The sequence below is a fragment of the Lonchura striata genome, chromosome 3 (assembly GCF_046129695.1).
Source record: "Lonchura striata isolate bLonStr1 chromosome 3, bLonStr1.mat, whole genome shotgun sequence".
NCBI lineage: Eukaryota > Metazoa > Chordata > Aves > Passeriformes > Estrildidae > Lonchura > Lonchura striata.
Genome location: NC_134605.1, coordinates 35,439,903 through 35,454,724, shown reverse-complemented (window position 1 = coordinate 35,454,724; position 14,822 = coordinate 35,439,903). Strand labels below are relative to the sequence as shown.

Sequence of the window (14,822 nt, the reverse complement as noted above, 5' to 3'; positions counted from 1 at the left end):
TATGAATCTTGTGCAAGAAGAGAATATAGGGCAGCAAAAATACTTGTTCTCAGACAGATTTGGAGCACAACCATAAAATTACACAAAACAATGAAGCATTAGAAGTTCCATTCACAGCCTCACTAGAAGGCATTAAATTATTTTCTTGAAAAGAACTAATTTAAATGTTTTTATAATTTCTTAAGTTTAACATTAGTCGATGGCACAAAAAGTATAACTGTTGCATACAACTTTTCATTATAAATTGCTCATGTCCCATTTGTGAACCTGTTCTATAATGATGTTAACTAGTAAAAATCAGCTACCACATTTTTTTCTGTAACAGGCAGAGTCAAAAAAATCAGGAATAATTACATGCCTAGACTAGTGATTTATAGTAAGGCTGGCTCTAACTTTATTATTCATCTATGTCAGAACAAATTACAGAAGTTCTATAAAACACCCTCTCAACCTTCAGTCTGTAAGAACAGCTGTCTATAGAACAGTGATACACAGCAAAAGAAATACCTCACAATGCCAGACAGGGCTCTACAGGGAGCCCTGTGTTTACCTAGTTTTTCCCCTTTTTGAATGCCAGCATCCACCACAGGAATTCTGGCTACAATGGTCTCTTATAGTTCGGCAGTCTACACATTGCAATACTTAGTGTTCACAAGTAATGTAACATGTTAACACAAGAGGCATGCCTCACTCACTTCTTGGTGGGCCAAGGGGATAGGAGATGGATGGAGATAATTTCAGTGAGATTTCTAGGATGGCCTCAACAATTTCCCGAGAAACAGTGCATTAGCAAGTCTCAATATCCATTAAAAGATACTTGATTTCTGATTTCATTCAGTTCCTTCCTGACTTCACCAGCAGAAATATATGATCTCTTTAAAGAGCTACTGTTCTCACATGCAAGTGCATCAAGCTGCTGGAGGCCACTAGCACCCTGGCTTTTAACCTTATGTGCAAATGTTTCATGCCGCGCTCCCGCCCCAGATCCCTGATCTCAGCCCCGGCTAGCTCTCGTCCTGGGGCGAGGGCGGGCGATGGAGGCACCCTCCGCCGCTCCCAGCTGGGGTTTGGAGAGTGCCTTTGTGGGTTCCGGGCAGCGCTAGCAAGCCTCGCAGTGGTAAATGAAGAGCGGATCCTGCTGGGGGCTAAGTCCAAGTTTATTGTAGCCCAACGGGGCCAAATATCCTAGAACGGTGCCAGCCAACAGGAACAAGCACAAGGTGCTTGTACCGGCTTATAAACTGTAAGGGAGGGGTAACCGACGACTGATGGGGATAGGGATAGGGAGTGGCTCCGGGATGGGGGGATATGGTGGGGTCTAATGGGGGAAGGATATGGGGGGAGCCCCAGGTCCTCGCCCAATCACCCGGTGCCCTGAGTAGAAGCTTCTGGATGGATGGGAAGGGGCACCGAGTGATAGACAAGGCACCCGGGGGGGGGTAAAATGCCTCTTTCAGGGTGATGGATAGATACTGGGAAGGCGGGAAGGGAGGACAAGGCGGGAAAACTGGGGATAAACCAAGTTGCACACGGGGGTACAAAGGAATAAACCAATACATAATACAGGGATAATAAAACATACAAATAACGCAACTCCACAGTTTCGTTCCCAGGAGCAAAACAAAACTGCCATCTTCCTTTCAGAGCCAGAAGACACAACAGTCCTGAAAGAAGACTAACTCCTTAAGCGGCAACTAAAAGTGAGGAAGGAATAGAGTAAAAATAGTCAACAATACATTAGCAAGAACAGAATTAGGGAAGACAAGAGCAAGAGTGAAAGACAAACAACAGGCAAGAACTGACAAAGAAGGGTGGAGAGGAATATGGCATGGATTAATAAAAAAAAAGGGAAGCTGACACAAGCACAAGTGACTAAGACTAGTGGAGGGAAGAGCGAGAGACTGCTGGACAGCATGAAAAAAATCCCGTCTTGGTGAGCGAAGTAAATAACATTCCTAAATCTGGCAGAGTTGTGAAGAGAGACACTATAATCTGAATATATTTATCAGAGGCAAATGGTAGTGTCTGGGTTGTGCTTTGACTTGAAAGAAGCTACAAGCATGAACTGTATTGGATTAAGATTCAAACACAACAGGCTAGTGTCTGACCAGTGTATTATGCACAGAAACCACAGCAGTTATTAAAATCATTATGAAAATAGGACGAAGCATCATAGAATGGGTTGGGTTAGCAGTGACCCTTAAAAGCCATCTAGTCCAATCTCCCTGCAATGATCAGAGGCATCTTCAACTAGAACAGGTTGGTCAGAGCCTCATGCAATTTGACCTTGAATGTTTTCAGGGATGGAGCATCTCCCACATCTCTAGGCAACTTGCCCCAGTGCTTCACCACCATATTCATAAAAAATGTCCACCTTATGTGTAGTCTGAAGAAGCTACAAATACATTTTACTTTGACAAACAAAAGAGGCAATCTTTTTCGTTATGTACCCCTATGATTTGCAACTTCCCAGTGTTATTACAGCTACAAAATACAGAAATAAACACTTGCCTACTGTAGATAGGGAAAAGACATACAATATACAGACACAAAAACACACACTACAGTTCTTGCACAATAAGCTGTAAGATAAGAACTGCATCCTTACCCCAGCCACTAAATGTCCTGTTTGCTCTCTGACTCTTACTACTAAGCTACTAAGAGCTTCAGACCATGCAAACTGTTCAAAATAAAAACAATTTTCTAAACATATTTCATTCTTTTATTCCAAAACACTAATGCTTTGACAGATAGGTATTAAACTAAAAAGCAAAGAAAACAATTTCTAGCAAACAATAAAAATCCAAATTAGGTACGATACCCAAGGCATATGCTTTCCCTCTCCTGGTGCTGCAATTATGAAATCAAACAACTTATCTTACAGTACAGAAAAATCTTTCATAGTATATTTATAGAACTCTGTAAAAAATATTTTCTCTCTCATGTTTTGCCTAAACTAGACAAAATTCATTGGAGAATGTGTTTCCCAATGCATTCTGACAAATGTACTTAAGAAAAATCTAGCTGATACAAGACATGAAGTCTTAAGAAGAAGAAAAAAGCCCAAGCTCCAATTTAATTAATGCATTAATTAATAATGCATAAGGATAATACAGACAAGACAATAAAATCTCAAATATGTCAAAATGTATCAACTAATGCCTAGTGTCATGATTTTTATTTCTTTTCAGGAAAGGCCCCAATCTCAGCTTCCCAGATAGAAAAGCATTAGTGCAAATATTTTAAAACATTTTTCCAAATTGCAACATGCACTACATGATGCTTTTAAACATTTTATTGGCCTGTATTTGAATAGTCTTCATAACTAACAGCTCTACTTGCTATGATTAATGCAGCCAATCCAAACATGCCAGAAGTATTAACGTCATACCATATAATAATATATACACTATATTCTAGCCATGTAAGTTATACCAAAGAAAGTCTGATATTTCTCACAGTAAGCATAATTTATATAATTTATGATACACATTGCTTGAACAGTCCACTAAATGAGCTGGCATTGGTTCTATTTCCTGTTGCAATAGGCTAACCTTCATCAATAGAATATAAACCTTTCTTACCCATGTATTCACATAACTGTAAAGTACTTTTCATAAACACTGCATGTGAATTACCTTATGAAGCTTTCCTGAATATTTGATGTTACAAATAAACACTAAAAATAATACTTTGCTTTATTGGTCCATAAATTATACAAGTAAAAATCTATTTCTGTAAGAAAAAAAAAACAGGTGAGCAATGGGGTTCTACTGATAAGAATAAAAGCTTCTCCCCTTTAGTCTTATAATATGTGATCAGTACTTGAATTCATGCATTCTATAAATACATGTAAAATAAATGTGCATACACCCTCTACACAAATGCATTTAGATGTTTCACAACTTAATTTAACTGTAACACCTTACTTTCTGGCCAGCAGCACTTCAAAATTCAATTTTTCTATTTAAATGTGCCGCTTCTGATAAAAGAAAGAAAATACTGTGGAAACACCAGAATCAGAACTCCTTAATCTTTGTCCTTCTGTAACCTAGAGGGCACCATGCTTTTCTACAACATACTGAAGAGCCAACAAACTCCTTATACAAGGGCAGGATAACGCCAAAACCATAACCAAGATCACTGCTGAACAGAATAGGATTTACTCAAATGAGGACAGATAAGCAAGTAACACGGTATTTCCATGAATAAAAGGAGTAAGTGTTTCTTTGGAAAGTTTTTCAAAAATAGTTACCCCAAATCTTTCTCCATTACATCTCCTCTCAGAAGCCCATTGGTTTATATACTTGAATTAACATTTTTTTCCTCAAAAATATTGACCTGTCTGTCAATAAATGCACAAATGAAAGTACCAGTTTGAAATCCTTATTAATCGCTTGGCTACCTACAACTTCAATATGAAAAAGGACCAACGGAAAAAAGAATTAAGGAAAGGAAGAATCATTGAAGCCATTTCAGTTTTTCATCACAAATATTGGGAGAACAGAAAAGAAAGTCATGCAGAAATGGGGTAAGATAGTTGTATTATTTATCAAGTTCATATTGCATTTTTTGCAAAGTAACTCAAATAGAATAGCTGTAACTGACTACATCCAAAAGAACCAAGAATAACAGGACAGTGACATTTTACTGATGACAAATGAATCAATGAGAATCAGATTTGCACATTTCAGACACCTTGGGAGGGACTGCAATATTTCATGACTGCAATATTTCATGACTGCAATCAAAGACTGACATTGTAATCAATCCCATCTTAAAGTGTATTAAGTCACAGAAATATGTTACTTGTTCTATATTTCATCTTTAACATAGACCATAAAGATTGTTTGGTGAACTGATACGAAAAATGTTCTACTTCCAGTTGAAACCTAGACATGATATCATCAGAGAAAATTAAACTCAAGTTGTTTAGACACTAGCAAACAAGAATTCAACTACCTTTATTTTTTCAGATGCTACGGAACAAGCAAGATTAGAATAATATTTGAGGTACTGGGTTAGGAAGAAAAACAAATGAAGGGATGATATTTAGGTAGATAGAGAAGATGAGGGCAAAACATTATGATAGCTATATGAATTTTAAGAATAATTCTTCCTTATACAGTAGTAAAACAATAAAAAATTTACTTTGAAAAAAGAGAGGATTGGATTTATGCCTTGTTTAGTTTATGTGCACCCTCTTCAGCAAAACAATCACTAAATATAATGAATTTTACACAGAATAAAAGTCACTAAAGAAAGTAACTGATAACACGTGAACTGATCATCATAACATCACCAAAAAGGGGTTACTAAACATCAGACAGAATAGTGAGGATGCCTTATTTCCTTCAGATGATACCTCAGATAGCATTCTGTGGAATAGGGGGTTTAATTTCACCTTCTTGTTGCAATGAAAATTTTCTTGCTGAAGTAAATTATAATAGTTATAACTGGTGGAGGACATCAGAGGGGGAATGGAAGCCTGGGACATGTCAAATGGCTGTCAGAGAGGCTGCTAGAAAAAATAAATGAGCTACTGATAGATAAAGGAGCAGGAGGAGAAGAAAGGCTGCTGTGGGAAAAAATGTTATTAATTGTAACCAAATTTGTCTGCTTAACTTCTCAAACCCTTAGACAAGCAAAAAATCTATTCATATTTAAACATGATTTCCATGTTCTTTGACCAGTGCAGTTACAGTGAGCCCACTAAAATCTATTGCTTGAGTATTTACGGATTATACAAAAGAGCACACCATGCTAGAAAGGAAAGGCTATCCCTAATTTCTTGCTCGGAAAGGCACACTATAAATCAGGAATCATCTCTTGCAAGATAGAATTCATGCAAAGCTGTGGATCCCATTGACTGAGGGAAGAATGCAGACCACAGAGGAGAACAAAGTTGAACGGGATAAAAGTGTCAATTATGCTGAAATCTGATACTCTGTAAAATAAACCAACTTCAGACAGACTGTTACTTAATCCCAGTTTTGGAATGGAATGCAAACTTCACCCCTGCCCTGCAAAACATGTACTACAGCACCCAGTTACTTTACCCTGAAACATCTAAATGCAGCAAACATAAATGTCAAGAGCAGGCTAGCCTCCACGAAAACACTGCACACTCAAGTACCAGATGTTTTGGGAACAACCTTCCAAGAGATCCAGTGGAGTTTTTGCACATGCAGCAGAAAGAGGCAGCTTCTCTTTTGCTACACTCGATCTGATTTCCCAGTACTGTGTGATGGGCCAGAAGGCATACATGCACTAATTTAGCAAATGTTTAGATCCCGACATTCCTGTAAAATGATTCAGACTTTTGAAAAAAATTCTTTAGAAGAAAAAAAATAAATGAAAGAAGAAAAAAAGAATAAACTAGCTTTGAATTAATTTACTTTTAAAAAGTGTCACTAGTAACTAGCAGGGCTTCGCTGAGAGAAAGCCTTTGCAGTGTTACAATCTTGTAACCAACAGAGGCTATTCAACATGGGCAACACAGCTTAGAAAAGAAGTGAAAGAAAGTTTTTATAAAGCCACAAAAGTTACAGCAGTAGAGACACATGGCACTCTTAATGAGCTTTTCAATACTCTTGCTGCTTGTAAAACAAAAAAAACTGCAGCCATTTTCTCAGCAGAGAAAAATGCACTGATTTTATTTAAGCTATATAAACAATTTCTCTTTAGAAACCAAATTGGCATGTTAGTTTTATAGAGTTTTGATAGGAAGGCTTAACATTAAAAATATCGTATGCCATGATTTGATTGCTCCCTAGTTTCACATTAATATCGCAAATGGCATAGAAAAGATGAGAAAAACAAAGCATTTCCATTTCCACCTTCCATTCCCTCCTCCCAAAGCCCCCTTAGACAGTGAAAGCAGAACAGGTATTCATATATGCATATTTATACACACACACTCAATAAAATGTGCACTGTAATCCTTCACTGTGATTTTCAGAGGTACCATACAACATTGGCTTCTATTACACTCAATAAATGCCCTCCTCTGGGAAAAAAAAATCAAATAGTTCTAAAATTCCTTAGTAAAAAGAGTCTCTTATGGAATCAGTAGCTCAACACAGAAGAAAAACATTCTCATCCAGTCTACCTTTGGAATACATAGTATTCCTCGGATTTTTCAGACTCCTTCCACATTCTCCAAGTCCTCCATCAGACCTTGGTATCCCTCTCAGTATTAGTGGAACAATTTCAGCATGATACATTGTTTTTGTTAGAAGGTGGTAAATAACTTCAGTTTTGTAGTCCAAGCAAAATACAAGTTATTACCCTGCATTTTTTCCCTCTTTAGAAAGATATCCTCACCTGTTCAAAATGTCCACAGAGAAGAATTGCCAGAGCTTCCTTTTCCCTCTTTCACCACCTAATAAAAAACCCCAGCTTTTCAACTCTCCATAAATCCTGAGAAGCCTCACAATTTTAAGAAACCAAAACAACTAAATTTTCATGGTTCCATTTTTCTTCCTTCTCATCTTTCATGGGTTCCAAAGGATACAAATATGGATCTAAGACCCATATCTGGGTCTTAGATGTGGGACTCACAAAGCATCTCCTTCACAGTTGCTGGTTGCTTTCTCTTCTCAGTCCCCTACAGGTTAATACTGTTGCTGCCACTCAACACCCCTTGATCATGATACTCTAATAAGGGCAAAAAGTAATATTCTCCCACAATATGCTAAGTGCTCATCATATTTACCACAAAAAACATTTCTCCTGGACTGTTCAAGGGCTTTGACAGATGGAATGGGTAATTTAAAAGACCAGCTGCAGCTCCTTAGTCTTGGCTATTTGTTGGAGTGTCATATTAGACTATGAAACATTTAATTGCTTTCCCAGTATGTAAACTATAAACTATAGTATAAGCTTTCTATGAAGCTCCAAGAACTTGCATTGCAGAGTTTAATCTTACCTGCCTTTTAAAAAAAAAAAAAAAAAAATTCTCTTTTGCAAGAGAAAAATACACCATCCAGTATGATATTTTTCCTTTTTCTCTGCAAGAACGACATCATATTAAAATAATAACAAAGGAATATTTATCAATTCTTAAATAGATGCTTCATGTGTTCCTAGAACTTTTCTACATTTCAGAAATAGTTTGCAGTCCCTGGTTCTAAAACTTATGTTCACATCACAAATATCTTTATAAAGCTTTAAATGTAATTTTGAATTTTTTTTAAACACCATGTACACTTACATAGCCTTGTTGTTCATTTCATCACCTCTTTGGTATACTGTCTGACCTGCATTACCTATTCAAAATAATGCAAACAACAAATATTTAATGGAAATTATTTTAAGGCTTTTGTTCATTTCCTAAAAGGATTGGTTTTTTTCTAAAAAAAAGTATTTTGTCCACTGATTTACAGCTCAGTGATGTACTTGTGTAATACTAGGGGGAAACTGCTAAGCAATATAAAATGCAGCAGAACTTCACAACTGTATTTTCACATTGAAAAGAATCCACTGAAATTAAAGAAGGTAACAAAGCACATTTAAGCATTGGAAAACTAATCTGGAGACCTGGGAGTAAACTAAGCTACAAAATCTCAATGTAAAAGCAGAGCTGATTTAGTTCTTTGGTTTCTTGCATCATCTACTTCCTACATCTTACACAGAAAACACCAGTGGAAATTTTTATTAAAAGGAAGAAACCAGTAATTCTACCAGAGAAGCACTGAGTCTCACTACTGCTTTACTGTCCCCACCATTCCTCTCTGAAAATGGCTCTTGAATGCAATATTCAGTTAGATAATCAGAAAGTTCACCAACTGCATAACTGTGTCTCTCAAGTGGCTTGAGTGATATCTGATTGCTAAAATATATCTTAGCTTTCTTAGGAGACCAAGTGCTAACTATAATAGAAAGAATTTTTAAAAATTTATAGTTATTCTGCTGAACTATTAAGTGTGAAAAAAAATATTTAATCCCCTCAAAAATAAATGGTTTATTTTGTGTTTAGCCTTATGCTAAAATGTAGAATGCAAGTTGCACTACTTCTCATGTAAAGATACTGTATCAACAACTGAAATAGAAAAAGAAAAAAATCTAATGCATCTAATTTCACTTCTGGATTAACATCTTGGAAGTTGAAATATTATACTGATGGGTTCAGATTTGACTACAACATTTCAAAATTTAAGTCCAAATTCTTGTTACAAGAGCTGCTATCCCAGTCAATGAGACTACATACACCCTCACAAGTTGCTTCAAAAATGAGCAACACTGAAAGCAATTCTTTTTAACAAAAGATAGTGCTTTTAGGACAATAGCAACTATTTCCAAGTGACTCCAGGAAATTAAATGCAGCAATCCTTTTGTAGTTGACTGCTGTTGCCAAGCAGTGAATTAAAAGTGTTATTTTTAGCATTACAAGTTATGTTGTTTAATAGATATAGATACAGATATATAGATATCTCTTCCAGGTCCAATAATTTTAAACTTTTACACATATAAAAGGGAGTCAAGAATGTCAGTTTTCCAAACTGCACCTAGTACAAGGCAGGAAAACATCATCTACTTGAGACCCATTTGACTATCCTTTCCCTCTTGTACTACCTAGATCTTAATTCTCTCTGCTTGAGAGAAATTGCATGTCACATGCACTTATTTTGCAGTGCCCAAAGCAAGAGGATCTTTTGATGATACACTGATCAATTAAAAATGCCTTGTCATTTTTCAAGTTTCCTAAGGTAACTTGAAATGCCTTGCTTTTCTGAGGAAACATGAATTTCAGTAGATATCAGATGAATGCATGACAACCATCTAACCAGCCTGCAGATTTAGGAATCCACATGTAGGCTGAGAAGATGCCTGCTCACACACACACACACACACACAGAGCAGTTTGATGCTAAAGAAATTACTAGAGCAGCATTGATATAGTGCTCATTTGCCTCATTTGGCAGTACCAAAGCTTGGTAAATACTTTAAATCCAAGTGATAAGAGCTATGGTGCAATTTAACTTACTCAGCTAACAGCCACTGTAGGAACCAAGGCTGTGTTAACACTCCCACCAAGGAGTTAACATGGACACAGAACACCCCTACTGCCAGGGAACACAGTGATGGATCTGCCTCAATGACTCAGATCTGATACACAGAAGAGCTCAGAGATTTCATTATGAAATTCTGCAGTGACTATTCACAATTTTGGGCTCAGATGCAAGAGCCACAAAAGGTACACTTACAGAAAATAATTCATATAAGTTAATATCTGATTCCTGCTTTTGGCGTCCAGGAAAGATCTGGGATGGTGTTACTACAGTTCATGCATGTTCTTTTTGCATCTTGGGATCACAGGTCAAGACCAAAAGAAAAAATAATTCTAAGATTCAACTGTGTCCCTACATCCAGTTAATGTAAACATTATGCAAAAGTTTAAAGGAACACTATTCTGATACCAAGAATTATTACTCTTTGGTAAATTACTATTTAGACTACCAGCTATTTCTTTATGTCACTGCTGTTGACTCAATTTTGCATTATTATTAAGATCTACATTCCTATACATCTACTGCCATAGATCCTTCTTTTTTGCTACTCTGAGCACAAATTGATAGGGAAGCCTACACGGATCTCTCAGCTGTTTCTCTGGAGATCTAACCTGACAGTGGCTGCTGTCTTAAAAGTGTGAAGCAAGCCATAGCTGACTTAGCAGCTCTATAAAAATATAAGTAAATAAATGAAAACATAAGATCCCCATAATCATTGCAGTAAAGTAATTAAAGAGTAAGTTACTCAGCCGTCGTGTGATTTTTGAGGGATCAGCCACTAGATGGCAGAAAAATGCAGTTTGATTTTCCCATCATGCTGAAGAATTCCCCAACAGATCTCATACATCTGATCTAACAGGCTTCAAGCAATGTCAGATAAAGGATGACAGGAAGGTTGATTATCTCTTCCCTAATGCTCAGCCTACCTTGACTTTTTCTACTCTGCTCTAAAACTTTAAAAATATTTAAAGTATTTATGTGCTTTATTCTAGAAGTAGATCTCTAAGGAGTAGGGTCAACTTTGTTAAAGTTACTCTATTATCACAATACCACTCCATTTAATATAAAAAGTGATAGAATAAATGGATAAGTTATCTCAAGATTCAGGTATATAATAGCTGGTTTTCCACCCAATAATGATGTAAACAATAGTGGTAGTGAGGAGACTGAAGCAAAGGGTATACAAAAATATTCCATGGAGTTTGGAAATAAAATATGAGAAGCAAGATTCTGAGTTTTCACAGAAAACCCTACTTCTATAGTTTTATATCCTGTTTTAACACTATTTGAACAACAAAAATGGCAGAATTTGTCTTAATGAAATTACATGCATGTCTTAAAACTTCATACATTCGTACATTAGCATTACTTTTGGAGGGAAATTTGTATTGTAACAGCTTCACCACTTTTGAAAAAAGCTTACAGTACTCAGTTCACTAGTTTGGTGTCAACTCCTACAGGCTTCTTTTATGCGTACATTTCCTTACTTTATATATGTTTTATTATTTCTGTAACCTTTTGTTCCCCTTTAATGGTCATCATTCTTTAATAATCTTATTGGATACTTCAATTACTACAACAGGACAGTGCACAGTCACATTTTTTTCTACATTTCAACTTTTTCATCCTCTCCAGTTCTACCTATTGGAAAAAAAAAAAAAAAAAAACAAACACAGAACAAAACTGTAGCTCAAAACAAAATACTATTACATCATGAGGAATCATAGCACTACATTCATTGTACCAACAAGGAGAAAACCTACAAAATCTAAACTGTTTTATAGCAATTCATTCAGTTCCCTCATGCATCCCCTCTTACATATACTATACTAGCAGAGGGACTAAACCAACAGCACTTTTAAACCAGCCTATTTTACATTTATCTAGTAAGATTAGGATTATCTTTTTTTACAGATAGAACCTCATTTTACAAAAAACCCTCAGCCAAACATTACCATAGTTAACCTTAGATTACTCTTCTTGATGTTTTCACATAACTACAACTGTCAGTGTAAGATTCTAGCTCAAGTGAAATCCAAGGGGTTTTTGCTGATATCTCATAATTTACTTTTTCAAAGGACACTACTACTGCAATACAGTCTCTTACTACAAGGCTTAGGTAGGAGAGCAAGTAAGTCCTCTTTCCTGCACCCGAACCTTGTGGAAATATTGTGAAATTTAGGTAAAGAGAGACAACATAATGACAAGCCTTTCTCCCTACATCCTCCCATCTAAACTAATGTTGAAAACCCCACAAAAGCAGAAAAGATCAGGGCAGAAGCAAATTGTGTCTGAAATAAAAAAATAATTTTAAAAATTACATAAAAAATACTGAGAATTTTCAAAGCTTCACTGGAAGTTACACATTTGTTCTGCAGCAAATCAGCCACTGAATTGGGAAGAAACATGTCTAATATACAGACTGAATAAATCTGACAGAATGAAGCCAAAATTGCTTTAGAACTCTTCTTGAATGCTGTTTAAAGAAAAGCACCTTCAACACTAATGTCACAAGAAGAGTTTGCTGTAAAATTTAGTCACATATTATGCTATAATTCATGTCGTGAATCAAACTTAAACACATGAAAATGTTTTGTATGTGTTTTGAGGTGAAATTAAATTTTTAGATGTCAAGTTTTTCCTGCATGATGATAGCTGAGAATAATGTTAAAATTCAGCATACTTTAATTTCTTGTAATATGAAAAAATTAATGAAACATCTGACTATTAATACAAATTTGGTTTACAGTTTCCTGATTAGTGTGACTGACATATTATTGCTTGGTACATAAATATTAAGTGAAAAAATGTTTATTAAGCACCAGATAAATTACTTACTGAAGTAAAAGCCAGAAGCTCCTCTTCAGTTAATTTGTGTATTGGATTGTTCTTTTGGAAGTCTATACTGTAAAGAGAAAAGAAAAGTAAAACAATGCTGATTTCATCTTTAGAATAATATTATTCAGGAGACATTTTTCAAACTTGCAGAAATCTGAAGGATATTCTGGAAATGACAAATGGCAGTATGGTATGTGCAGAAAATGGTCTAGACCTAGAACACACAGAAATAAAGAACCATTTAGGAGACTAAGATATTTTTATAAGTACCTTCCCAACACCACGCTCAAGTAAAATGTCTTGATTTAAGCTTATTGGAATAACAATGTCACTAATCCTAAAAAATGTTTAAAATCTATTGTTTGCTTTTACAAATATCTGTTTTGAGTTTAAATTCTATAACTAATTGCAGATTCTACAAATAAAAAAACTACTAATGCTCAAGAAGTCCTTCTAGTGACTCAAAAAACATGACCAGAGGACTCTATCTCTCACTAACTGGCATTACCATTACCTTGAAGTATTCTCAGGGGGAAAACCAGAAGAAAACACAGAGGTGAGAATTAAAATTATTTTATTCAGAGTTGGATATGCTTACAGAGATGATAAAGAAATCTGGCTTACTACTCATGTGGGTGAATGTTTTCCTTATACAACAGCTCCCCAACATCTACAAATATACTACAAGATACCACCAAATTGCACAACAACCAACAAAAGCTGTAATTCAAGCTCCCTGTTAAAACCAAAGATACCAAGTGAAAATATATCCTAAACTGTACCACCAAATCACCAAACCCATATAATGGCTATATACGTAAGCCCAAACTTACAACACTAAATTCTGCAGCAGGCTTCATATTATAGGCTAAATTTGCAAATATACTTACTGTGGTAATAGATTACAGACTCAAATTACGCCCTCTGTATTACTTAGCTTACTTTGAAGATTACTTTGCCTAGTTATTCAGGCATGATTTCTTCTACTTAAATGCACAGACTACTCACAACAATTCCTAGAAGGTTTGAGAGCTCTTACAGCTCTTCTTGCTGCACTACAAACCTCTCACTTCAGATAAATTTTTACCTAGTCTGTTCCCCTCGCCTCCCATGATGAAGGTTCCCCACACACTTCATACCATTTACACTGATGCTTCATAATACCATCAGCTTCAGCAAACTATTTGACTGTGGCCACATGGACAAAAAGGAAAGTTTATTAGCTAATTGCTTCAATACATTTTCCCTGATCTCCCACATAAAAAAAAAAGAACCCTATGCTGTTGGTGCACTGTTCTGAAAGTTTTAGGTAACACTGCTAGGAAATAAATTCTGATATGTATCTATATCTCTGTATGGATATCTACTCTACATCACTGTTTTTTCCCTTCCTTGTGAAAATTTTCATGCAAACAGGAAAGTTATAAAGAATTTCTCAGCTTCAGTTAAGCATATTTTCCATATCCAATGTGAGCTGCTAGCAGACAGACTTCTAGCCAGCTGGATGTAGTCAACTCAACTGACTTCAGGTAAAAAATAACAAGTTTTTCTATGTATGGGGTAGGGAGATAAAAAAAAAAAAAGAGGAAAAAAAGGCGCCAAGAAAATTTCAAGGATTATGCCAACTCAACAGCAGTTAAGCAACACGAATGTTAAATGGCATGGCCACAGCTTTTGAAAAGCACAGGTAAACCAAGGTTTACAAGAGTAGAACTTATTTTTCATCATCCTAAAAATATATTGATTCAAGCAGGAAGGATTAATCCTCTTCTTATTCTAGATCAGTATTTGTCACTGCTCTTTGAAGCTCATAGATGCAGCTCTTCCAGACCAAAACAGTGCTAAAATAGATCTCTGATTTCCATTTCTGCCACATCCATTTACAAAGCTTGAAGACAAATCAGTACAGAAATGTAAGTCTTGAAAGATAGGAGAACAACTAAATTGTTTTAATTATTTTCCATACTGAAT

At 35.8% G+C, this 14,822-nt stretch overlaps 1 protein-coding gene across 1 annotated transcript in view; it reads right to left on the bottom strand.

Annotated features, from left to right (window-relative positions):
• Positions 1 to 14,822, bottom strand: part of TTC27 (tetratricopeptide repeat domain 27) — a 128,765-nt gene that overhangs the window by 81,704 nt on the left and 32,239 nt on the right. The window contains exon 9 of the mRNA XM_021544091.2: positions 12,852 to 12,918. Within this exon, the coding sequence (XP_021399766.1) occupies positions 12,852 to 12,918 (67 nt within the window). The remainder of the gene's footprint in view (positions 1 to 12,851; positions 12,919 to 14,822) is intronic.